General features: G+C 36.8%; 1 protein-coding gene across 4 annotated transcripts in view; it reads left to right on the top strand.

Moving 5' to 3' along the window:
- Positions 1–27,470, top strand: part of COP1 (COP1 E3 ubiquitin ligase) — a 252,902-nt gene that overhangs the window by 9,491 nt on the left and 215,941 nt on the right. For all 4 annotated transcript variants that reach the window (XM_045983212.1, XM_045983213.1, XM_045983211.1 and 1 more), the window contains exons 2-3: positions 16,051–16,110; positions 24,189–24,286. In XM_045983212.1, coding sequence (XP_045839168.1) covers positions 16,051–16,110; positions 24,189–24,286 — 158 coding nt within the window. The remainder of the gene's footprint in view (positions 1–16,050; positions 16,111–24,188; positions 24,287–27,470) is intronic.

Raw genomic sequence — 27,470 nt, 5'->3', positions numbered from 1 at the left:
TCTTTAGTTTTCTCATGGATAGATAAATGACCATTTCATGTTAGTTTTTATATACAGTGTGTGGTAAGGGTTGAAGATTTTTCCTTTCCTCCCTAGATAACCACTGATTGTGGCACTGATTTGTTGAAAAGGCTGTCTTTGCTCATGGAATTTTCTTGAAACTTTTCTTAAAAATTAATTCGCCATATGTGTATAAGGTTTTTTCTGGAGTCTTTTTCTCTTGATCTGTATGTTTATCCTTATGCGAATACCACAGTATCCTGATTACTGTATCATCTTAGTAAATCTTGATACCAGATAGTGTAACTTTGTTCCTGTATTTCAAAGTCATTTTGGTTATCTAGGTCCTTTGAATTTCCACATGGATTTTAGAATTAACTTACCAGTTTCTTCAAAACAGCATGCTAGGATTTTAATTTGAGTTACTTTGACTCTATGACTCAATTTGGGAAGATTGAGTATCTTAGTGATACTGAATCTTTGAACCATGACAGTAGTATATTTCTTCTATTATTTAGGTCTTTAATTTTTCTTAGTAGTGTTTTATAATTTTGTAGTTTTTCAGTGTTTGGAACTTGTACGTATTTTGTTAGACTTAATCCTAAGTATTTCATGTTTTTGATGATGTAAATATTATTTTAATTTCAATTTCTAATTGTTGATAATATGTAGAAATAAAACTTTTTGTATTTTGTATTTTGTATCTTGTATTTTTGTATTTTGTATTTTTTACTTTTGTATTTTGTATTTTGTATTGACCTTGTATCCAGTGATTGTTGAATTTACTTGTTCTAATGGTTTTTTGGTAAATCTATGGAGTTTTCTGAGAATACAATCATGTCATCTGCGAATCAAGACAGTTTTACTTTTTTTCCAATTTCCAGTTTTACTTCCTTTTTTATGCCCCATTCATTAATTTTTTTAAAGGGATTGTTTTATATTTTCATGAGTAACACTGGTGTATGGTTTTCTTATAAAAAATATATGTATGTGTGTGTACATACATATATACCGATATATATGTATGTATATATATTTATATATGTAAGTGTATATATATATGTGTGTATATAGTGTGTGTGTGTATATATATATGTGTGTGCGTGTGTGTATGTGGGTATATATATATACCCACATACACACACGCACACACATATATATATACACACACACACTATATTGGTTTGGTTTTGGTATCAGGTGTATTAGTGCTAGGTTTTCCATACCGTAATGAGCAGACTGGGTAGCTTAAATAACAGAAATTTGTTTTCTTATAGTTTGAGAGGTTAGTAGTCCAAGGTCAGGGTATCGGCAGGTTTGTGTTCCTCTCTCCTTGACTTACAGATGACCACTTTCTTGATGTGTCTCACATGGTCACGTTGTGATCTTTGTGTTCTCTATATTCTAATTTCTTCTTCTAAGGACACGAGTCATAGGACTAGGGCCCAATATATGATTTCATTTTACCTTAATTACCTCTAAGGCCCAGTTTCCAAATATAGTCACAATTGGAGGTACTGGAGGGCTAGGATTTCAACATATGAATTTGGGGGAAGACACAGTTCAGCCTGTCACACAGGGTAATGCTGGTAATCCCCTTTCTAAAGGGGGAATGATAAATGTTCTCTCTTTTATTTTCTGAATGGGTTTGTATGGAATTAATATGTTTCTTCCTTAAGTGTTTGGTGGAATTCACCAGTGAAGCTAAAGTTTTTGTGGGAGGGTTTTATTTACTACTTTAGTTTCTTTAATAGATAAAGGGCTGTTCCTGTTCTTTATTTCTTGAGTAAGGTTTGGTAGTTTGTCTGCTAAGGGGTTTGTCCATGTCACACAAGTTATTGAACTTACAACATAAAGTTCATAGTATTTTCTTATACTCTTAATGCTTATGGGATTGGAAGGGATGCTGCTTCTTTCATTCCTGATAGTGGTAATTTGTGTTTTCTCTTCTTTTCTTGAACAGTTTAGAGGGTTATCAGTTTTACTAATCCTTTCAAATTATTTGTTTTGATATTTTGGTTTTCTATATAGTTTGTCCATTTTCTATTTCACTAATTTTCAGGTTCTTTTTTTTATTTCTTTGCTTCTATTTTGAATTTCATCTTTTTTTTTCATTTCTGAATATGGAAGCTTAGATAATTGATTTGGCCTTTTCTAATCCTCACATTAGTGGTGTCTTAATTTTCATTCAGTTCAAATACTTTGTCATTTCCATTGTGATTTCTTGTTTGAACTGTGGGTTATTTAGAAATATGTTGTTTAATTTCTCAGAATTTTCTGGATATTGTGTTACTGATTTTTAATATACTTCAGCTTTGTTCAGGGAATATGATTTATATGAAGTCAGTCCTTTTTTTCAGAAGAGAGACAGAGTATAAGCAGGGGGAGAGGCAGAGGGAGAGGGAGAAACAGACTTTCCCTTGAGCTGGGAGCCCAACGTAGGGCTCAGTTGATCCCAGGACCTGGAGACCCGAGCCGAAGGCAGTGGGTTAACCATCTCAGCCACCCGGTCGCCCCTGAATTCAGTCCTTTTAAATTTATTGAGACTTGGGGGCGCCTGGGTGGCTCAGTGGGTTAAAGCCTCTGCCTTCGGCTCAGGTCATGATCCCAGGGTCCTGGGATCGAGCCCTGCATCGGGCTCTCTGCTTAGCGGGGAGCCTGCTTCCTCCTCTCTCTGCCTGCCTCTCTGCCTACTTGTGATCTCTGTCTGTCAAATAAAAAAAAAAAAAAATAAATAAATTTATTGAGACTTGTTTAATGGTCTACCATAAGCTTTATCTTCGTTAATGTTCTATATGCACTTGAAAAAAAATATTATTTTGCTCTGTGTTGTCTGGAATATTCTATAAATGTCAAATAGTCAGGATGGTATTACATTCTATGTGCTCTATTAATTTTCTATATACCTGTTTTACTAATTCCTGAAAGAAGCATGTTAAAATCGTTAACCATTCCAACCATAATTGTGGATTTGGCTGTGTCTTCATTAATTTTGTCAGCTTTTACTTTTGTATTTTGAAGTTTTGTTAGTAGGGCACACACTTTAGAGGTGGTGAATTGATTTATCATTTTAAATGTCTCTATTCCTGGTAATATTTTTGTGAAATCTAATTAGTCTGATGTTAATATAGCCTTTCTACCTTTCTTTTTGAAGTGTTTACTTGGCATTTTTTTTTTTTTTTGTCCTTCACTTTTTTATATCTGTTTTAATTAAAGTAGGTTTCTTGGGGTGCCTGAGTGGCTCACTTGTTGAGCATCTGTTTTGGCTTGGGTCATGATCCTGGTGTCCTGGGATCGAGCCTTGCATTGGACTGGGCTCCCTGCTCTGTGAGGAGTCTGCTTCTCCGTCTTCCACACCCGCTTGTTTTTCCTCTCTTGCTGTGTCTCTCTGTCAAATAAATAAAATCTCAAAAAAAAAAAAAGGTAAGTTTCTTATAGATAGCATATGTTTGAATCTTCCTTTTTAATTTAATAAGATGGTTTGCCTATTAAATGGATTGGTTAGGCTATGTGTGTGTGTTGTGTGTGTGTATATATTTTAAAGATTTATTTACTGGGGTGCCTGGGTGGCTCCGTCAGTTAAGCACCTGATATCTGCTCAGGTCATGATCCTGGGGTCCTGGGATTGAGTTCTGCGTTGGGCTCCCTGCTCAGGGAGGAGCTTCTCCCTCTGCCCCTCCCCCGTCCCTCCCTTTGCACCTCCCTCTGCCCCTCCCCATGCTTGCCCTGTCTCTCTCAAATAAAAAAATAAATAAAGATTTATTTGAGAGAGAGAGAGAGAGAGAAATTAAGAGTTGGATGCTTAACTGACTAAGCCATCCAGGTACCCCTAAACTGTTTATATTTTAACATTGTTACGATATTTTTGGTTTTATGTGTATGTCTTGCTTGCTCTTTGTTTTCTATTTTTCTTTTCCATTTGGTTTTGGTCCCTTTCATTCTTTTGGATTAATTGGATATTTTTAAGATTTCTATTTTATTTCCACTATCACTTACTAGTGATAGTTGTGTGGGGTGAGAGTGTGTGTGTGTTTGGCCAGGGAGTTGTTTAGGGTTTACAATACTCATTTTTAACTTTTCATGCTCTGCCTTCAAATAATGTTACATCATTTCATATTCAATGTAAGAATTTTGCAATAGTCTGCTTTCATTCTGTAGGATCTATTATGTTACGCCCTTGTGGCTGGAAATATAAATTCTCTATTCCTTATATTAAAAAACTAGGGTAGATTTCATACCTCGTAAAATTCACCACTTTATGATGAATTTTAAAATTCACTATTCAAACTAGTTCAGTGTTTTTTAGTACATTGCCAGTATTGTGCAACTATCACCACTATCTATTCCAGAACATGTTCATCACTCCAAGAGGAAACCCTATTCTCATTGAGTAGTCACTACCCTTTTCTTCCTTGGCAACCCCTAATTTGCTTTCTGTCTCTATAGATTTGCCTGTTCTGGACATTTCATGTAAATGGAATCATACAATATGGGGTCTTTTGTGTCTGGCTTATTTCACTTAGCATAATGTTTTTAAGGTTAATCTGTGTTATAGTGTGTATCACTTTTTATGGCTGAATAATACTCCATTATAGTGATCGACCATGTTTCTTTTATCCACTCATCAGATGATGGATGTTTGGGTTGTTTCCATTTTTTATTTATTATGAATAATGTTCTTATAAACACTTGTGTAGAAGTTTTTGTTTGAATATAATGTTCTCCAGGCTCTGTAGTATTTACCTAGGAGTGTAATTGGCTAAACTCATATGGTAATTCTGTATTTAACCTTTTGACTGCCAAACTGTTTTCCCCAGAGGCTGCACTATTTTATATTCCTGCCAGTTGTGTTCAAGGATTTAAATTTCTCTGCATCCTCACCAACATTTTTTTTTTCCTTAAGATTTTATTTATTGGACAGAGAGAGAGGCAGTGTGAGAGCAAGAGGAGTGTGAGATGGAGAAGCAGGCTTCCCGCTGAGCAGGGAGCCTGACGTGGGGCTCCATCCTGTGACCCTGGGATCATGACCTGAGCCAGAGGTGGACACTTAATGGCTGAGCCACCCAGACGCTTTTTTTTTTTTTTAATTATAGTCAGTGTAATGCATGTAGAATATCTCATGTGGCTTTGATTTATTTTCCCATATTGACTAGTGATGTTGAACATCTTTTTATGGACTTATTGGCTATTACTACTTTTTAAAGGTGGTGTTTTGATTCTCAGTAATAAAGTTGGGTCAATTAATAGTATACTTCTTTGTAGCCAAAGTAGAGTTCAGACCAAAGACATGGTCCAGATTTTCACATTTTGGTTGAATGTGTTTTCTGTAGAGGTATGTATTACTTATATGTTACTTATATTATTACAGTGTTTGGGTTTTTAGTTCGAGAACAGAAGGCAAATTGGGATTATACTTTATATTCAGTACTGTATTTATAAAAGTTAACCACTAAAACAATTTTTTTAACTTTTTTTTTTTTTTAAGATTTTATTTGTTTATTTGACCGCACAAGGGGGTTTATTTGACCGCAGGGGGAGCAGCAGGCTGAGGGAGAGGGAGAAGCAGGCTCCCCGCTGAGCAGGGAGCCAATGTGGCCTCCATCCCAGGACTCAGATCATGACCTGATCTGAAGGCAGTCATTTAATTAGCCACATGCCCCTAAAACAATTCTTTTTTAAAGATTTTATTTATTTATTTACTTGAGAGAGAGATGGATCACTAACAGGGGGAGAGCGATAAGCAGATTCCTTGCTCACTGTGGAGCCCAAGAACAAGGATGTGGGGCTCCATCCCAGGACCCTGAGATCATGACCTGAATTAAAATCAGACCCTTAACCAACTAAACCATCCAGGCATCTGTTTAACCACTAAAATACTTTTTTAAGAAAGTTACTTTAGAAATTCCATATAGGGATACTAAAGGACCCGTCTTCCATGCAGTTTAGAGATTGCTTTTACAAACCCTGGATAATGGGACAAGGGTGTCATCTAATGACACATATGATCTATGGAACCTCCCTATCCCTCCTTCCTTATAATAGAAATTTCTGTTTCTGTGACCTCTCGTGTAGGAAGGAATCTGTGTTTTTCTTTTGTGTGAACTTGATGTCTTCTCATTGATTGACCTGTGATGGTTGCTTTTCTGAAGTGTGACTAAAATTTAGTAATTACATCATCTTGGAATTGGTTTGAAGAGATAGTTTTAGACCAATCATATTTTCTGTCTTAGGAATTTGAAATAAACAAACACCTGAATTGGACTATTTAATTAACGTTCTTGTAGTATTGGTATTGGAAAGACTGTATATTGTAAGTTGATATCCTTGAGAAGCAGAAAAAAGATTAAGTCACATTAATGGTAGAACACTAGCAAGACCTATATTCCATACTGCTGTGCTGAAGTCTGTAGATCCATCTTGAATCCAACCCTCTAGATCCTTTGAGGCCTAGTCCTGGCATTTGCCATGAGATAATTCTCTTAATTGCTGCACCTTTCTTAAATGTACACAAACTTAATTAAAATTCTCCCAATTCCAAGCCTTCAATGATAGTTAGAATTGATTTTCTCTTTAAAGAGGAACCCTGGAATGTGTGAATAGAACTAGATCCGGGTCAAGATTGAGAGTGTATTGGGTAATTTTCATGCTGGAGGAATAAGTAGTGACATTTCTTGGCCATATTTGGTTTCTTGATCTAAGCTACCTCTTTTTTGTTTTTTTTTCCTACAGTAAATGCCAGAGATTGTTTACCCTACTTATCTTTTCATGACTATTACTTGTATTAATCATGGTGTCCTTTCTTTTCTGGCCCATTGTAGTCTCTTATCCTTTCAAAATTTCTGTTCTTGAAGCTAGCACATAGCTATTTTGAGTCTCCCTTGTCCCCTTTTTAAAGATTTTCTGTATTTGACAGAGAGATACATAGCTAGAGAGGGAACACAAGCAGGGGGGCGGGTGGGAGAGGGAGAAACAGGCTTCCCGCTGAGCAGGAAGCCCCGATGCAAGGCTCAATCCCAGGACCCTGGGATCATGACCTGAGTTGAAGACAGACACTTAACGACTGAGCCACCCAGGTACCCCTATTTTTAAAAAAAAAAAAATTACAAGTTTTCATATATTTATTTATTCACTTAAGTAATCTCTATGTGCAACGTGGGTCTTGAACACATGACCTTGAGATCGAGAGTTGAGTGCTCTTCTGACTGAGCTAGCCAGGAGCCCCTTAACCCCTTTAAAAAAAAAAATTCCCTTATTAAATTACAAATTACAATGAAATTGCAAAGTCTACAAAGTTTGCCTTCTATTTCTTTTTCTTCCTTACTTTATCTGACTTTATTTATGGAATATGTGACTTAAGACAATGTTAAACACAGGTCTTAATGGAGATAGTTTAGGGAGAAACCATTATACAAAATACCAGATAAATTTACTCTCTACTTTCGAAAAACGACTGAAGTTAATTTTTAGGGCATTTTATCATATCAAATGAAAGTAGGAAGGAGGGTCGCCTGGGTGGCTCAGTGGGTTAAGCCTCTGCCTTTGGCTTGGGTTATGGTCTCAGGGTCCTGGGATTGGGTCCCTGCATTGAGCTCTCTGCTCAGCGGGGGGCCTTCTCCCTGCCTGCCCCCCCCCCCCCCCCCGCCTGCTTCTTTGCCTATTTGTGATCGATCTCTTTCTCTCTCTCTCTGTCAAATAAATAAATAAAATCTTAAAAAAAAAAAAAGAAAGTAGAAAGGAGTGTGATGATGGGGCAGAGGCTGGAACTGAACTGCTGACTGTGAAGATCGTTATCAGTGTTGGTGTAAAGGAGGATTTGAGGTGTATTTTTTCCTTTTCACCCATTTCCTTGTCTTTCAAGGAAATTCTTTGGGGCCAGTTGAAAATGGAGGATGGCTTGGGGTTGCTTGTATGGCAACTGGTGTAAGGAAGCTAGAGAAATTTCAAGTTTTGGACATTTTGAGATATTGTAAACTATAAGATTACTGAGAAGAATCTAGTAATTGCTAGGGTTTGGCATTTGGTGCCAAAATATCAAAGTAGTTCTTTGGTCTTGTTTATGTTATTTTTTTTTTTTTTAAAGATTTTATTTATTTATTTATTTATATATTTAAGAAAGAGAGAGACAGGGAGAGAGAGCGCGCGTGGGTATGAGCAGGGCACAGGGAGAGGGTCAAGTGGACTCCCTGCTGAGCAGGAAGCCCAATGAGAGATCCCTTGACTCCAGTACCACGGGATCATGACCTGGGCCAAAGGCAGACACTTAACCTACTGAGCCACCCAGGTACCCCTCTTTGGTCTTGTTTAGGTAAGATATAACTACTCTTTATTTTTCTGAATGACTTTGGATTGTACCTTGCTCTGATCATCTTGGTAATGTTTTATTTTGAGTACTTAACCTTTGAAAGATTTGAATGCTTGGTTAGTTATAACCAGAACTACCATGAGACCGTTGAAACAGTTCGTTGCAGTGTAATGGAATTAGTGTCTGTACCAAAATATACATGGGTTGAACAAGGTACTTATTATTTTATTGAAGTGTTTTGAGATTATACTTTGTACTAGTCAATAAGTTTGGAAGCTGTTTTTGAAGTAGACAATGTATAAAATGTTAGGGAGATTACAAATATGGCACTGATTAAAAATGTAACCTCTGAGACTCAAATTGATTGTGATATGGCCTTGCTTAACTGAGATGTGTCCTTTATTAATTCAAAATAGTGGTATTTAAAAAATAATTTTCTGTATCTGTTTTGTCATGTTGGTTTCTGAATGCAGTTAAATGACATGGATATGGGGCGCCTGGGTGGCTCAGTGGGTTAAGCCTCTGCTTTCGGCTCAGGTCATGATCCCAGGGTCCTGGGATCGACCCCCGCATCGGGCTCTCTGCTCCGCGGGGAGCCTGCTTCCTCCTCTTTCTCTGCCTGCCTCTCTGCCTAGTTGCTGTCAAATAAATTAAAAAAAAAAAAATGACATGGATAGACCTTTTGGCAAGCTTAGGTTTGTGCAGTATAATATTTGCCTTAAGTTTTTGATGGTGGGTATGGAAATATCTTCACAAGAACTCTTAGATGCTTTGTCTTCTCCTTTTTTTTCTTTTTGTGTTTTAATTTAGATAATGTCTGTTGACCTATCTTCACATTCACAACTTCTTTCCTTAACTTGTGTTTCATGTATTGATGAGCCAGCCCATGGAAGTAATGCTTTTGTTTTTGATGTGTTTTTTAAAATTTCTAGGAATTAATATATGTTTTGAAATCTTCTGCTAATTTCTGCTAATTTTCTGCTTTCTTTTTGTTTCTGTTGCCTGGGTTTCCTCCCATTTATGGGTCACATTTTCCTGCAATTTCACATGGCTAGCAATTTTTTTAATTGGGTAGTGGACCTTATAAACTTGCATTTACCGAATGCTGGATTTTGTTTTCTTCCTTTACAGAGTATTGGGCTTTGTTCTAGCAGGAAGTGAAGTTCCTTGCAGATCAGTTTGATCCCTTTTGAGTATTATATTTTTTAACTAAGTTAAGTTTTTTATAATTAAACCTTTTATTTTGAGAAAATTGTAAGTTCAGTGCAGTTATAAAGGTTTTTTTTTTGAGGGTGGCTGATGAGGAGCGATTTTTCTAGATCTAGTTTAGCTTCACTACTAATGACTCTTCTGGTTTTCTATTGAATGCCCTGCATTTTATACCTTCCTGGTCATTTTTAACTGATATTGTAGAGTTTTTGCCCTGGGCACATATGACTAGTATTCAGTAACAGACTTGAGAGGCCTGTGTGGATTTCTAGAATTCTTTCCCTCAAAGATCTTAGTATTGTGCTGTTTAGTGTCCAGTGTCTGAAAGCAGGTTTTCATTTATCCCTCCACCCTCTCTAGTTTTCCAAGTGTATATAGCAATAGGGTGAGTCTGGTTGCAGTTGAATTTTTACAAGTGAAGAATGAGCTGATTGTGTTTTACATTATCCTTTGCCCCATCTCAGGCTCCTCTCTTGCTTTGTTTTACTTTGTCTTAGTTCTTTGATTCTAAATTGAGCTTTTTTTTTTCTTCTTTTATACTTTGACATACCTGAAAATTAGATGTTTTATAGAAGATGGGATTTTAAAAAAATTCCTGTTTGCTAGGTGGCAGTTGGATGTAGCTTCGTGTAGACACTTCATGTAGGTGTGTAAACACAGAAAAAGCCTGCCTCAAAACTTGAGCATATATTTCAGCAGACTGGAAGAAAGTCTCTGAGACGATTGTGAATTATCGTTTTCTTCCCTATGAACTAAATATTTGTATGTGGGGGTGAAGGGTGGAGGAGATTCTGGGATGAGGTATATTAGACATGTTCAGCAACATTCCTAAAGCTGGAGTCAGATGTAGGTTAGCTGGCTACATGTAAACCTGGTTTATGATCCCACTACCAATAGCATTTAGTTCTGTCATGGATTCTCTCTCTCTCTCTCTCTCTCTCTCTCTCTTTTTTTCTAAAGATTTTATTTATTTATTTGACGGAGAGAGAGAGAGATCACAAGTAGGCAGAGAGGCAGGCGGGGGGCGGGGGAAGCAGGCTCCCTGCTGAGCAGAGAGCCCGATGTGGGGCTTGATTCCAGGACCCTGAGATCATGAGAGCCAAAGGCAGAGAGGCTTAACCCACTGAGCCACCCAGGTGCCCCTGTCATGGATTCTCTTAATAAATGTTACCTCACCAAAGTAATAGAGAATGTTGTGTGGAAAAATCTAGATATCAGTGACTTAGTCAGAAATCAGTCAGAAAAGGCTTCAAAGAATGAGAATTTTGTAGGACAATTTTAAATCTATGCAGGCGCATTTTTTTTAAACAGCAGCGATTATAGTAAGAGTTGTTTAGGTCTAAAATAGTATTTTAGGGGCACCTGGGTGGCTCAGTGGTAAAGCCTCTGCCTTCAGCTCAGGTCATGATCCCAGGGTCCTGGGATTGAGTCCCGCATTGGGCTCTCTGCTCAGCAGGGAGCCTGCTTCCCTTCCTCTCTGCCTGCCTTTCTGCCTACTTGTGATCTCTGTCTGTCAAATAAATAAATAAAATCTTAAAAAAAGAAGTATTTTAGAGAAGCATAAATAAGCATACAAGACTAAACATACCATATAATTTTTGTTGGTACCTGTTGGTGTTTACACATAGGAGTTGAAAGCTAATGTATACATAGAAGCCTGCCCTCGGATGCTTACACATTCTGGAATAGATAAAACTATGGAGACACAAAAAGATCAGTGGTTGTGGGTGAGGAGAGAGAGATGAGTAGGCAGAGCAAAGAGGATTTTTAGGGCAGTGAAAAATAATCTTTAGATTATACTGATGAATATATGTCACTGTACTTTTGTTCAAACCCACAGAATGTACAACATGAAAAGTGAACCTTAAGGTAAATTGTGAACTTGGTGATTGTGGTGTGTCAGTGTAAATTCATCCTTGGGGGAAAAATAGTGTACCATTCTGGTGAATGATTTTAATAATGGCAAAAGCCATGCACGTGTTTGGTGCAGCAAATAATGTGGGAAACCTCTGTATCTTTGTTTCAATTTCATCGTAAATCTAAAACTGCTCTAAAAATAAAATCTGTAAAAAATGGGGGGGGGGGGGTAAATGTTGCTTCCACTCTGGGTTTTGAGTCTTAAGACATCTGCCTGAGCACCCAGTGATGAACTGTACCTGTGAAGTACAATCTGTCCTTCCCAGATCTGTTCTTCAGCACCTTTCAACCACAATCTGGCATCACAGAGAAGCCTACAGAGCTCAGCTCATCCATACACTCTTAGGAGGGGCCTCCAGCCTCGCTTTCTGAACTCCATTAGGCAGGAGTAAGATGGATTTTGTTTCAGAAGAGAAATTACCAAATCTCTACATTGAGGAGACCTCTTTTTTCTCAGTCCAGCAGAGTTAAAGGCTGACAAAACCAACACAGTATAAGCCAACACCGTATGTGGTAAAACTCTGAGCTTGAGGGACATTGGGATTATATAACTTTTTAAAAAATTATTTCGCATTCTGAGATAGTATTTATGCCCAGGACATTTTTCTTGAAGAAGTAGGTAAATTTTCATTTTATAATTTAAGTGTATCATGTATCATCAGTAAGGATTGGATATGTATGCCAGTAACAGAAAACTTGATGAATACTACCTTAAATAAGTGAGAATTTACTTTGCTCATGTAATGTGAATTCCAGGGGTAGGTAGTCCATAGCTGATGCAACTGCCCAAGGATGTCATCAAGGAACAGTATCCTATCTTCCTAGCTTATATTTTTTGTCTTTTTGGTCAGAAGATGGCTGTTGTGAGGTGTGTGGGTGGCTCAGTTGGTTAAGCAGCCCATTCTTTTTTTTTTTTTTTTAATTTTTATTTTTTTATAAACATATAATGTATTTTTAGCTCCAGGGGTACAGGTCTGTGAATCACCAGGTTTACACACTTCACAGCACTCACCACAGCACACCCCACCCCCCGCAATGTCCATAACCCCACCACCCCCTCCCGACTCCCCTGCCCCCAGCAACCCTCAGTTTGTTCTGCGGGATTAAGAATCTTTTATGGTTTGTCTCCCTCCTGATCCCATCTTGTTTCATTTATTCTTTTCCTAACCCCCAAACCCCCAACGTTGCATCTCCATTTCCTCATATCAGGGAGATCATATGATAGTGTCTTTCTCCGATTGACTTATTTCGCTAAGCATAATACCCTCTAGTTCCATCCACGTTGTCTCAAATGGCAAGAATTCATTTCTTTTGATGGCTGCATAGTATTCCATTGTATATATATACCACATCTTTTTTATCTATTTGTCTGTTGATGGACATCTAGGTTCTTTCCATAGTTTGCCTATTGTGGACATTGCTGCTATAAACGTTTGGGTGCACGTGCCCCTTCGGATCACTACGTTTGTATCTTTAGGGTAAATACCCAGTAGTGCAATTGCTGGGTCGTAGGGTAGCTCTATTTTCAACTTTTTGAGGAACCTCCATGGTGTTTTCCAGAGTGGCTGCACCAGCTTGCATTCCCACCAACAGTGTAGGAGGGTTCCCCTTTCTCTGCATCCTCTCCAGAATCTGTCATTTCCTGACTTGTTAATTTTAGCCATTCTGACTGGTGTGAGGTGGTATCTCATGTGGTTTTGATTTGTATTTCCCTGATGCCGAGTGACGTGGAGCACTTTTTCATGTGTCTGTTGGCCATCTGAATGTCTTCTTTGCAGAAATGTCTGTTCATGTCCTCTACCCATTTCTTGATTGGATTATTTGTTCTTTGGGTGTTGAGTTTGCTAAGCTCTTTATAGATTTTGGATACTAGCCCTTTATCTGATATGTCGTTTGCAAATATCTTCTCCCATTCTGTCAGTTGTGTTTTGGTTTTGTTAACTGTTTCCTTTGCTGTGCAAAAGCTTTTTTTTTTTTTTTTTTTAAAGATTTTATTTATTTATTTGACAGAGAGAGATCACAAGTAGGCAGAGAGGCAGGCAGAGAGAGAGAGAGAGGGAAGCAGGCTCCCTTCTGAGCAGAGAGCCCGATGTGGGACTCGATCCCAGGACCCTGAGATCATGACCTGAGCCGAAGGCAGCGGCTTAACCCACTGAGCCACCCAGGCGCCCCTGTGCCAAAGCTTTTGATCTTGATGAAATCCCAATAGTTCATTTTTGCCCTTGCTTCCCTTGCCTTTGGCGATGTTCCTAGGAAGAAGTTGCCACATCTGAGGTCGAAGAGGTTGCTGCCTGTCCTCAAGGATTTTTTAAAAAAAATATTTTATTTATTTATTTGACAGAGAGAAATCAGAAGTAGGCAGAGAGGCAGGCAGAGAGAGGAGGAAGCAGGCTCCCTGCCGAGCAGAGAGCCCGATACGGGACTTGATCCCAGGACCCTGAGATCATGACCTGAGTTGAAGGCAGAGGCTTTAACCCACTGAGTCACCCAGGCGCCCCCTCCTCCTCAAGGATTTTGATGGATTCCTTTCTCACATTGAGGTCCTTCATCCATTTTAAATCTATTTTCTTGTGTGGTGGAAGGAAGTGGTCCACTTTCATTTTTCTGCATGTGGCTGTCCAATTTTCCCAACACCATTTGTTGAAGAGGCTGTCTTTTTTCCATTGGACATTCTTTCCTGCTTTGTCGAGGATTAGTTGACCGTAGAGTTGAGGGTCTATTTCTGGGCTCTCTATTCTGTTCCATTGATCTATGTGTCTGTTTTTGTGCCAGTACCATACTGTCTGGATGATGACAGCTTTGTAATAGAGCTTGAAGTCCAGAATTGTGTTGCCACCAACTTTAACTTTCTTTTTCAATATTCCTTTGGCTATTCGAGGTCTTTTCTGGTTCCATAGAAATTTTAGGATTATTTGTTCCATTTCTTTGAAAAAAATGGATGGTATTTTGATAGGGATTGCATTAAATGTGTAGATTGCTTTAGGTAGCCTAGACATTTTCACAATATTTGTTCTTCCAATCCAGGAGCATGGAACATTTTTCCATTTCTTTGTATCTTCCTCAGTTTCTTTCATGAATACTTTATAGTTTTCTGAGTATAGATTCTTTGCCTCTTTGGTTAGGTTTATTCCTAGGTATCTTATGGTTTTGGGTGCAATTGTAAATGGGATTGACTCCTTAATTTCTCTTTCTTCTGTCCTGTTGTTGGTGTAAAGAAATGCAACTGATTTCTGTGCACTTGTTTTATATCCTGACACTTTACTGAATTTCTGTACAAGTTCTAGCAGTTTTGGAGTGGAGTCTTTTGGGTTTTCCACATATAGTATCCTATCATAAGCAGCCCATTCTTGATTTCTGTTCAGGTCATGATCTCCGGGTCCTGGGATCGAGTCCCACATCAGGCTCCACACTCAGCAGGGAGTTGGCTTTGGGATTCTCTCCTTCTACCCCTGATTCTTTGAGAGTGTGCTCGCTCTCTCCCTCTCTCTCTCTCTTCCCCTCTTTCTAAAATAAATAAATCTTTAAAAAAAAAAAAAAAGGAGATGCCTTTTTTATCTCTGGAGACTTCAGAGTTTTCAGAGGGAAAGGAAGGAAAGATGAGCGGAAATCTCTTTCTAAGTCTTTGTATTTTTCTGGTGGATAGTGCCCTCTCAGAGATTGATAACTAACTACCTTTCGTTGGCCAGAACTATGTTGGTATGACTTGGTATTGAACTTAGCATATCTGGAATTAGTATAGAATGGTGGTTAAGAGCATGGACCTAAATTTGAAAATCAGTTGTGTTACTTCCTAACTATGTATGACTTTAACATGTTTGTGCCTCAGTTTCCCGCTGTTAAATGAGTCTAGTAATATGTACCTACCAAAACTTTGTTGTGGAAAAGATTAAAGGAGTTAATATATGCCATTATTTTAATGGATACCATTTGTACTATTTTAAGTATTAGTTGTCATTTACCGTCTTCTTGATATAGTAGAGTTATTGGTACTGGAATTGTACATTTGTCAATCAAGGAACTAGTTTTGTTTTTTTTTTTAAGATTTTATCTATGTATTTGACAGACAGAGATCACAAGTAGGCAGAGAGGCAGGCAGAGAGAGAGGAGGAAACAGGCTCTCCACAGAGCAGAGAGCCCAACATGGGGCTCGATCCCAGGACCCTGGGATCTTGAACCGAGCCAAAGGCAGAGGCTTTAACCCACTGAGCCACCCAGGTGCCCCAAGGAACTAGGTTTTTTAGATAGGGAATAAAATAGCATTTGCACTAGGTGCTTTTGAGTATGGGGATGGTTGAAAAAAATGGTAGAACTTTAAGGACTCTTGTGAGTGCATTGCCTTATTAAAAGTTATGGGTGAGTTAAAGTATAGGGTCCATTTTAATTTATTCATTTAATTCATCTTAGAACTTGATGACTTTTAGTGCTGTCTTGAACAAATTGTCATTTTACCACCAATCCCCTAAAGAACCTTCATTTCTACCGAAATTCTGTCTTATTGATAGGATGTTTGAAGACTTAGCTATGTATCGATAAATGATTTCGTTGATATTGTTATCAACCTTGACAATTTATAATCACTCTACTGAAAAAAAAAATCAATGACTTCTCTATTTTCTTTTTAGCCCTATCTGCTTTGATATGATTGAGGAAGCATACATGACGAAATGTGGCCACAGCTTTTGGTAAGATGATTTTATTTAGCAAAATTGTCTTGATTTTTAACTCGTGTATAAGTGCAGCCAGTAAGAAGTTAGGTTTTTAAAATAATTTTGGTTATCTTATAACTTCTTTGATATATTTTTATAAATTCAGCAGCTCAAGGCAGAAAGCATATGGTTGATGTATAATTTCTGTGGAATACTTACATTTACCATTGTCCTTACAGGTGGATTTTAAAACTTTTGGGTTGATGAATTATTATAGAGTTTTAATTACTGTTTTAGGAAATTGAGGGATGCTGCATAATTAGGATGGAGCGTGAAGCATCTTTAACTCATTTGTGGGGATAAGTGTGAGATCCAGTAAAGGAGGTTAGAAAGTCATTGGAAAAGGATATGGGGATTAAAAAGATCTGTGTTTTCTTTAACATTTTGCTCAGTGTTATTGTTAGTTGCTTAGTCTTGTATATATGTCACATTAATCTATACATTTAAAAAATTTTTAGTTGTAAAATTCACCTAACATAAAATTTACCATCTTCAACATTTTCAAGTTGAGTAATGTTTGTTCGCATTGTTATACAATCTCTAGAATCTTTATCTTGCAAACTGAAACTATGTACTTTAAGCTTTAAAGTTTTAAACTTTAAAGTATATAATTTAAACTGTAAACTTTAAGCAACTCTCCCATTTCTCTCTTTCCCCCAGCCTCTGTCAATCACTATTTTACTTTGTTTCTGTGAATTTGACTATTCTAGATACCTCATCTAAGTGGCATTAGATGTATTTGTATTTTTGTGACTGGGTTAATTCACTTAGCATGTCTTTAAGTTTCATTCTTGTTGTAGTATGTGTCAAAGTTTCCTTCCTTTTTAAGGATAAATAGTGTTCCATTGTGTGTGTATACTGTATTTTATTTGTTCATCTGTTCATGTGCGTTTGGGTTGCCTTCTTAACTGTTGTTAAGAATGGTGCTTTGAACATTGGTGTCTAAAAATCTTGAGAGACTGGTTTCAGTTCTTTTGGATATATACCCAGAAGCAGAATTGCTGTATCATATGATAGTTCTGTGTTTAATTTTTTGAGGAACCTCCATAAACTTGTCATTTTCTCTCTTTTTTTAAAATAGTAGCCATCCTAATGGTGATGTAATCTGTTTGTTTAATTTCTTCTGTTTATTTTTGATTGGGGGTGGTATAGTCTGTTTGCTGTCAGTCCTGTCCATAAATTATTTACACTGTTGATATACTGGGTGTTATTACCAGTTTGTAAGTATTTTAGTTTGATTTGGAGCATGATGCAGCAGTGATAGGTATATCTAATCTATCAGTCATTTAAAAAGAAGTTCAGAATAAAAATAATTTTCTTGGCCTGTACTATGCTTTTTATTAAAATATGTTAAGCATATTTACATACATAAGCAATATGTATTCTTGTTTAGAAAACAAGTTTTATTATCCAGAAAGCTGTAACCTGAGATGTAGATGTCATTGTTTTTCCAGTCTTTTTTTTTTTTTTTTTTGTCTATGTCCTCAGAGGTTATTCTGGTAAGGAGTGATGGTGTGTCCTTCCAGAATTTTTTTGCTGGTTTTTTTTTTTTTTTTTATATTTTAAAAAAGACCATCTTGCCTTAAATAATTTAGATTTACTGGTGTATCATTATATTGACATTGTTTTGATTCATGAATAACTTTCTGCTCCTTATTGTTACGGAAGTTCTGGTCATGTGTGTCTTGCTTTTAGATTGATACGTGTATGGTCTTGGTCTTTTCAGGCTTATTGCTTAACAGTAATGTTTCCTTTGGTCCATTAATTGATCTAGCAGCAAAGCATTCCATAGGAAACCTCCTGTGGAGACTTTTGAGTTTCATCTCTGGAAAATTGCGTGATTTAGATTAGGCTTTCTTTGCCTTTGGAAGTATTGACTGTTGGACCAGATAATGTCTGTTGTGGGTGATTATCCTGATATTGTAGATTGTTTAGCAGTATCCCTGGCCTCTACCTAGTAGCAGTCCCTATTCTCACAAGTGTGACAACCAAAAATGTCTCCAGACATTGTCAGATATCGAGTAGGGGACAAAATTGCCTACATTTGAGAAATGCTGATATGGAGCTAAAAGAGCAGGGTCTTGAAGTTGGTAAACCAGGATTCTGGTTCTAGCTCTGTAACTTGCCTTTTATTTGTCCAGTCACTCAACCTATTTCTTCTGCTGTCCATCTCTATCTTCTCTTCCCACTCCTTCACCATCTCTTCTTTCATAGTTCTGAAGGTGTGGATGTTTGGTACAAATGATAAAATGAGGATTTAAATTTTCCTAACTGCTGTCCTCAACTTATTTATTCACTGTGTCATTTTAAAAGGATACTGAAGAGTCTGGTCAATAAGTACAATAATCTTCCTTCGCTATGTTCTGAAGTGTAGTAAATTACTGATTGACTTTATAATTAAGTAGTTCCTGGCCTTCCCAGTGAGTCCCGTAGTCTTCAAGATGTGTCCTTAGGTCATTGTTGGAAACCTCACTAGTTTCTTAAATATCTGTTTTTCCTTTCAAATAAAAATAGGTTAAGTTTAGATCCTTGTTATAATTCAAGTGCTATTGTGACCTGAGTGTGTTTTAAAATACAAATGTGTTTTAAAATATCTACCAGAGAGCAGGATTTGGTAGGATAGAGACCGTAAGTTTGTCAGGAGCTAGTCAGCTTGGAGACTGGCAGTCCCATTGTCAGGCTTGTGAAACTGTGAGACATTTTGTACTTTTGTCTACAACAAAAGCTCGTAATTATTTACCCTGTCCTATCATGTGAGGCCATTGGAACTTCAGTCATTAATGGTAGCCTCTTGGATCAAATCTTCGCTAACTTGAATGCTGGCTGGTAATCTGGAGCTTAGCAGTGTTAGCATTTCCAGGCTCTGTCCAAATTATTAACACTAAATCAAATTGGACCACAGGAACTGTTTATCCCTAGTCTTGCTTATGAATAAGGTTGGAGATGCTATTCCCACTTGACTGTGCATCTGCTGTTAGCTGTTGTATTTGGCTTCTTTGTGATGTAGAGATAAGGTTTTCTTTTTCCCTTTGCCACCTCCAGCTTGCCCCCTGCACTTTTCTTCTCAGACCTCATATCTACCAAGTTCTGATTTACTATTTTGTTTCATTACAAATTAATTATAATTAATAGCATCCCTCAGTGTTGTTCATCTTCCAGCATATCTGTGGTCAAATCTGGGTATCAGCTTGTCTTTTGGGGCTTTTGATTAATTCATTGTCCTATACCTAACAAGGTAGTACCTAGCTGTTAGTCTTTCTTTATACCTGGTTATTATATAGGACTACTGTACTGATTTGTCTTTGCTGTTCTTGTTTAAAGTCTCTTCTCTTTTGAGAATTTTTTGATTATTCACAGTTTTTTATATGTACTCACCCCTGTTTACAGAGAGAGAAAAAGGTATTTATGATAATGTCTTATTTACTCTAGTATCTACAATTACTTATAGAAAAATGAGGAGAAACAGAAAGTTCGTGTATTGGGGGTGGGTGAATAGAGGATTTCAAAAAACAATCAAAGAGGTCTTTGGATGGTTAGAGTGGTATAGTGTTTTGTGTATTACAAGCAGTGCCCTAAAAGTTAAAAAAAAAAGAAAAAGATATTTATACCTTATAGTAGGACTATACTTTTTTGGGGGGGTATGTATATACTTAATAGAAGAAACAGAGTAACGATACATCTATGGAGAAATACTCATTTTAAAAAAGTTATTGAAGTATCGTTGACATAATTGTTATATTAGTTTCAGGTGTGCAACATAATACTTAGACAATTCTGTACATTACTCATTGCTCACCACCATAAGTGTAGTTACCAGCTGTCACCATGCAGTGTTATAATATTATTGATTATATTCCCTATGCAGTTCTTTTCATCTCTGTGACTTATTTATTTTATAATTGGAGGTGTATCCCTATTAATCCCCTTTGCCTATTTTGCCCATGTCCCCATCCTCCTCCATTCTGGCAACCATCAGTTTGTTCTTTGCATTTATGAATTTGTTTCTGCTTGTTTGATTGTTCATTAGTTTTGTTCTTAGATTCCACGTATAAATGCAATTGTATGGTATTTGTCTTTTTCTGACTTCACTTAGTATGATACCCTTGAGGGCCATTCATGTTGTTGCAAAAGGCAAAATTTCAAAATATTCCTCTTTATCAGGTATGCACTTAATAAACATAGGCACCCATTTATGTCAGCACCTTCTAGTGCTGAATTGCTGTTTTTAAGAGTTTTAGTGTGAGTAGCTTTTGAAAACTTCTCAGGTAGACCCAAGATATATATCCCTATATTCCCCCATCTTGATCACTAGTCTAGACACTTATCCTTCTTTTGGAATCCAAAATTCCACATCCGGGATGGTAATGGTCAAGTAAAGTTATTGTGAAAGAAATAATTGAGAATTTCTAGTGGTGTTTCACGTGACCCAGGAGACAACATGTTTCTTTTTTGTCTACAGCTTTTTTTTTTAATGCATTGAACATTTATTTAGTTCAGCTCTAACAGGATATTGTGCTAGACATTGAGGTTACAGAGATGAATTAAAACAAATCCTTGTTTGAATGAGCAAATAGAAGAAGGGATTATAGACACATACACAGATAAATACAAAATAAGATAGTTACTATTTCTCAAACGAGGACAGGTCTGCGGAGGGGTGGTAGTGAGGTAGTAGATGCTATAAGATAAACTTGATGCATCTTGTCATGTTAGTTTTATACGGTGGTATGTAAGTTGATGCATTTTCATTTTGTAGTATAGATGGATATTACCAATGCGATGGGGAAAAGTCACTTGAACTTTTGCTCCTGAGGACAGTTCCTTCTTGCTGCATCCTGGACTATTTTTTTCTTTTAGGAGGATGGTGTGGTAGTAAACCTACTGACAAGGAATGTGATTAGGTTGCTGAAGATAGGAGAGAAGGATATTCCATTGGACTCTGGCATAATTTCTTGTATAGTGACAGTCTCTTTCACTGGGGTAACAATTTAGCTTGTTCTTCTTACCATATTATTGGCTCATTTCTAACTATCATTTCTTTCCAAAAGGCATTTGCTAAAACCCAGAATGCCCTTCCGCTTATCTGTCAACTGCTTCTTTCATCTCTAAGAACCTTCCCAGATTTTCTACTTCATCACTTTGTTTATTTGAACTTGCAGATTTTTTAAAGGGTTAAATTTTGTTCTTTGGGAATATTTTCTGGTAATATGAACTCTTTCCATTTTCCCTAGCAGATTGTAAGTGTTTCCATGTTTTAATTGCATACCTGCTTTATGCTTTTCCCTTGCAATAAAAATGAAAACAAAACGATTTGTATATTTTTTCCTTCACTGAAATTTCCACGTAGATTTTCTGTTAGATATGGAACCTATCATGTGGTAATATGGCAATCCTAGCCTTGTCATAGTCCGAAGAGATGATGTTATTATTTCTGGAACACTGTATAAGTCTTTGTTTGTTTGTTTGTTTTGTTTTGTTTAGTTTTAAATACCACAAAGTTTTCCTTTTTTTAAAAAAATATTTTATTTATTTATTTGACAGACAGAGATGACAAGTAGGCAGAGAGGCAGGCAGAGAGAGAGGGGGAAGCAGGCTCCCTGCAGAGCAGAGAGCCCGATGCTAGGCTTGATCCCAGGACCCTGGGATCATGACCTGAGCAGAAGGTAGAGGCTTAACCCACTGAGCCACCTAGGCGCCCCAGTCATTTGTTTTATATATATATTTGAGTGCCTGTTTTGTGGCAGCCATTTACTCTGATCTTTAGGTCCTTATGCTGTGCCAGAGATCATTACTGCGGTTCTCTGTGATGTCATTTTTATTGTAACTTACCTTGAAAGTACCAAATGTGAGAAGAAAAAGTAGTTGTTAATTAGTACAGAGAAACCTGATGGTTGTAGGTTTCTGTTTTGATAAGATAGAATGAAGTAAGTAGGTTATAAAAATTAGCTTCAACTTACAAAGCTGAAGTAAATTTATAGTAATTTGGATACAGAATAAAAGAGGTGCGGTCTTTTTAGGAATCTTTTTTATAAATCACCCTTGTGATTTCTTAAAAATATTTTTTTTCTGGTTGTTAGGAGCAGTGCCTTTTCTCTATAAAAACTTGTAGGCATCTTTTTTTTTTTTTTTTAAAGATTTTGTATTTATTTATTTATTTGAGAGAGAAAGTGAAAGACAGCGAGCATGAGAGGGGAGAGGTCAGAGGGAGAAGCTGACTGCCTGCTGAGCAGGAAGCCAGATGTGGGACTTGTTTCTGGGACTCCAGGATCATGACCTGAGCCGCAGGCAGTTGCTTAACCAGCTGAGCCACCCAGGCACCCCAAAACTTGTAGACATCTAAGAAGAAAAAGTTTCCTGTAATTTTATGGCCCAGGGACATACACTGTAAACATTATGATGAATGTCTTTTTGGTTTATTTTAAATGGACACATAGGCAATTTTTAAAAAACAGAAATGTGTTTGTACTGTATCCACTATGTTAGAGGTTGTGATTTTTAGTCCATAAAAAGTGATGTAGTGACTTTCTTTTTCCTTTTCTCTCTCTTTTTTTTGTAAAGATTTTATTTATTTATTTGACAGACAGATCACAAGTAGTCAGAGAGGCAGGCAGAGAGAGAGAGGAGGAAGTAGGCTCCTCGCAGAGCAGAGAGCTGATGTGGGGCTCCATCCCAAGACCCTGGGATCATGTCCTGAGCTGATGGCAGAGGCTTTAACCCACTGAGCCATCCAGGCGCCCCATGACTTTTTTTTCTAATGTCAATTTGATATTTCTCTGTGGAGATATATATATATAGTTTTATATATATATATATATATATATATATATGTGTATATATAGTTTTTAAAAATATTATATATATATATAGTTTTTTTTTTATTTGGGGAAGAGAGAGAGCATGAGTGGGTGTGGAGGGGGAAGGGTGATGGTGGTAGTGGTGGGTGGAGGAGGGGCAGAGGGACAATGGAGTCCATGTGTCGGGCTCCCATTCCAGGTTGTGGAGATCATGGCTTGAGCCGAAGGCAGACGCCCAGCCGACTGAGCCACCCAGGCACCTCTAGTGAAACAATATTTAAAAAATTTTTTATTAAAAGATGATACATAATTGCAAAACGTCAAACATTGCAGAAATATATATTGTGAGGAAGGAAACATTTCTTGTAATCCTCTTTCTGTAGTTATAACCACTAAGAATTATTATTTTTCATAGCACATAATTACATATTGTAATATGATTTTTTGGGGTATTTTTTGGATTGATGTTTTCCAAATTATTTGGTCAATTTTGTAGTGTATTGGTTGCTTCTGTTTACAGATAATCTTGAATTGAGCACCTTTCTATGTATATACCTCTGCTCATTTCCTTAGGGTAAATTCCTAGAAATAAAATCATTACATCAAAGGGGATACACAACCTTAAGGTTTTCCATACAACTTGCCTTCTGGAAATGTTGTGGCAGTTGCATTTCCTTCAACAGTACGTGAGGTTCGCATGTGCTCCTTAACTCTGATAGTATTTTCTTTAATTTTCCATTCTGTTTAGTAAAAAATAGTATATGATTTAAAATCAATTTTTTTTTTATCCTACCGAAGGTGATGATTTTCTCATTCTTATTGACTAATGCTTGCCTTGTTGATCTTTCCGTTTTTCTCTTACTTTTTTTATTTGAGTGTGCTCTTTTTGTGTTAGAGATATCAGCACTCTAAGAACATGAATAGTCTATTTGCTTAACTAAATCATAGGCATTTGCTTTTCTTGGGTGTTGTTATGTAGTATTTAAATTGCGTAAACTTAAAAGTTAATACTTTTTTTTAACGTTCTATATCCAGTAGACTTGTTACTCCAGTTCATTTTTAAATATTAACTTTTGTATACTGTTACCTAATAAATGCTCTGTATTTTTATTATAATAAAATATAAGCTGAAATAAATTTGATAACAAATTACTTATTTTAAATGAGAAATAGAAGACTTTATAGGCATTATTTTATGACCAGTTTATTAATCCTTTACTGATTTAATGAACCCTATTTTTATTTTTTTCCTGCTAATAGCTACAAGTGTATTCATCAGAGTTTGGAGGATAATAATAGATGTCCCAAGTGTAACTATGTTGTGGATAATATTGACCATCTGTATCCTAATTTCTTGGGTGAGTCTTTGGAATGATTCTTTATTATTTAAAATATTCTATCCCCAAGAGTGTATGCTGGCAGAAATTTATTCAGAAAACATAGTGTAAGGGTAAAGCAAGTCTTTCTCTTCTATCCACCTGGGTGTTTCCCCAGTCTTCGTTATTTTGTGATGTATTTTCCATACCATGTATTGTTAGTACTATATGATATTGTTGTTCAGTTTCATGAAAAAAAATTGACTGACACAGCCCTTAGTTTCTTATATAGATGGTGGAACAGAACGTGAGGTTAATGGGGATGCCAGAGGTCCAGAATACCTGTCTCTTCATACAAATACCTGTGGTGCATTCCTGTTGGTTGTGCTTCTGGGGTAGAAGTGAGGGTCAGGGAAAGAAAGTGTTAATGGAGAGAGGGAAAAGGTGGGCAGAAACTTGAGTAATTGGATTTCTGGATAGTGGAAGAGAGCCTGTGACCTGGGGAGGCAATTGAAAAGTAAAAACTTGGAGAAGGAACTTAGGAAAAGAAGAAACATTGAGTGGTGTGATACTCTGCAGGACTGGACTTAATGGGCTAGATTGGGTAGAAGGGAAATCAGAGTCCTGCAAAGCAAAACCTGTTGTCCCTAAGCTCAGAAACATGGATTGTTGCTGCTGTGTAGGCTCTAGAACCTTTTCTATCAGTTGTCATAACTTCGGAAAACTTTTGAAATGGTTAAATACAGAAAGGAATCTGATCTTCCGACAATTTTGGTGTTTACTAAAACTTTTAGGGAACATTTTTTAATGAGTCCAGAAGCTGGAGATTCTTTTATGTGGATTTTTAACTAGAAGGAGCACGATATACCAGTATGGAAGGACTTTCAAAGCATAGTACTATTTTAGTCAGAAAGTGATTTCATACATTAAGTATATATTCTCACATATATCCAGTGAATAGTGAAGTCACACTTAACTGATTTTCTGAGCTGGAAATTATCTGGGAGATGATCTAGTTTTTAACCTTTTCTTTTTATGGATACTAAATTTTTGTTTTGGGTAACTGGAGTGCAAGTATTTTATGCCCATATTTGAAGTCTTTTAATTATAGGGCAGGTTGTGAGTATGAATGTCAGCCATGGAAATAACATTTTATCCTGATACATCTTTTTCTGTTTTTCTTCCCATCATCCCTTCCCCTTTTTACATTTGTACAATAATATTCAAATTCAGGATACCTGGGTGGCTCAGTTAAGTGTCTGCCTTCGGCTCAGGTCATGATCCCGAGTCCTGGGATTGAGCCCCACATTGGGCTCCCTGCTTAGCAGGGAGGCTGCTTCTCTCTCTCCCTCTCCACCTGCTGTGTTCCCTCTCTCACTGTATCTCTCTCTGTAAAGTAAATAAAATCTTTAAAAAAAAGTATTCAAATTCATAGCTTCCCACATTAGGTAGATAGGGATCCTATGCATTCAGGGTGCCATTGAGATCTATTTCTTTTATTTATTTTTTAAAACTTTTTAAAGATTTTTATTAATTATTTGACACAGAGAGAGAGACAGTGAGAGAGGGAACACAAGCAGGGGAGTGGGAGAAGGAGAAGCAGGCTTCCTGCAGAGCAGGGAGCCCAATGGGGGCCTTGATCCTGGGACCCTGGGATCATGACCTGAGCTGAAGGCAGATGCTTAACGACTGAGCCACCCAGGTGCCCCTTGAGATCTATTTCTGAATGTGGAATTCCACCTTGTTTTTTCCCTTACTGAAAAAACCCTTCTAAGTTATTTATTTCCATTGCTTTAGCTTGAGTTTTCGTGATTTATTTGTATAGCGCCTGTCTTTCTTGGTTGGGTTGAGGACCTTGAACCTTTTGAAGTAATTTCAGATTTCTTCTTGAGCATGGTAGCATAAGTATATGTTTTACAATTTTGAAGGCTACTAAGTAGTCTTGCACTTTTTTTTTGTTGATAGGTTAAGACCCTTCCCATTTATTTATTTATTTAAATATTTCATTTATTTGTCAGAGAGAGGGAGAGAGCACAAGTGGACAGAATGGCAGGAGTTCAGAGGGAGTCTGAATCAGAACTTGATCCCAGGACCCTGGGATCATGCCCTGAGCTGAAGTCAGATGTTTAACCAACTGAGCCATCCAGGCATCCCAGGACCCTTCCCTTTTAATACTGTACATTTACCTGAGTCATGGATAAAGGGCTGAGCTATACATTTTCTTTAACAGTTGTCTTCAAAACTTTTTGCTTGGGTGACTCATAAAAATTCTGAAAATGTTCTTCCTCACGTATTGAACCCCATTTAAAATTATCATCCTCAAGTTTTCTTTATAGGTTTAAGTGGTAGTAAAGGATGTAACTTTAGGAGTGTTATAAACTAATTATTTAAAAACAAAGCTTTTATCTTTTGAAAATGTATCCAGTGAAATATCAGTGGTTTGATATTTATTATTAATTTGTAAATAGACACCTTTCATTAATAATGGGAAATTTTATTTATTCATTTTCTCTTTGAACTTAAATCAATTACTGTCCACATAATTTTATCCTTATATGATGTATTTTTATGCTTGAAATCTATAACATCTTGTAACAGAAATGTATATAAATAGAAACTATAGACATAAAAAGTTTTTTGAACGTAATTTAAAAATCTCATATTTTTTCTGGATTATTATTGAATTATTAGTAGTATGTAATTGGTCAAACATATCTTCACAAATTTTATAAAGTATTAGGCATAAATATTTATTGAAAACATGCTGCTTATTAAGGTTTGGTGCTTTTCTCAGTTCTGGTATCCTTAGTAGTTATTACTAGGACAAGGAATGAGTTCCATTTGTATTCTTTTTATTATTTGTTCATTTATTTAGGATCATCATAGTTTTTTAAAAATTGAGATATAATTGATCTACAACCTTATGTAATTTTAAGATTTTTCTTTTTTAAAGTGTAAGTCTTAAGAAGCTTTGCTTACATGAATAAGTTGATGGGGCTTGAAGGAATTTTGTTAACATTAATGTCACTCAGTTTTTTGACCTCGTTCTCACTTAAGAAATAAAAAGAAAAGCATTTTTAAATTAATTAGTAAGATTTTATTTATTCATTTGAGAGAGAGAGAGAGCACAAGCAAGCAGAGTGGCAGGTAGAGGGAGAGAGAGAAGCAGTCTCTCTGCCAAGCAAGGGGCCCCATGTGGGGATCCCAGGACCCTGAGATCATGACC

The sequence above is a fragment of the Meles meles genome, chromosome 17 (genome assembly GCF_922984935.1).
Source record: "Meles meles chromosome 17, mMelMel3.1 paternal haplotype, whole genome shotgun sequence".
Classification (NCBI taxonomy): domain Eukaryota; kingdom Metazoa; phylum Chordata; class Mammalia; order Carnivora; family Mustelidae; genus Meles; species Meles meles.
Note: the sequence above shows the minus strand (reverse complement) of the source record. Positions and strands in the feature narration are given on the sequence as shown.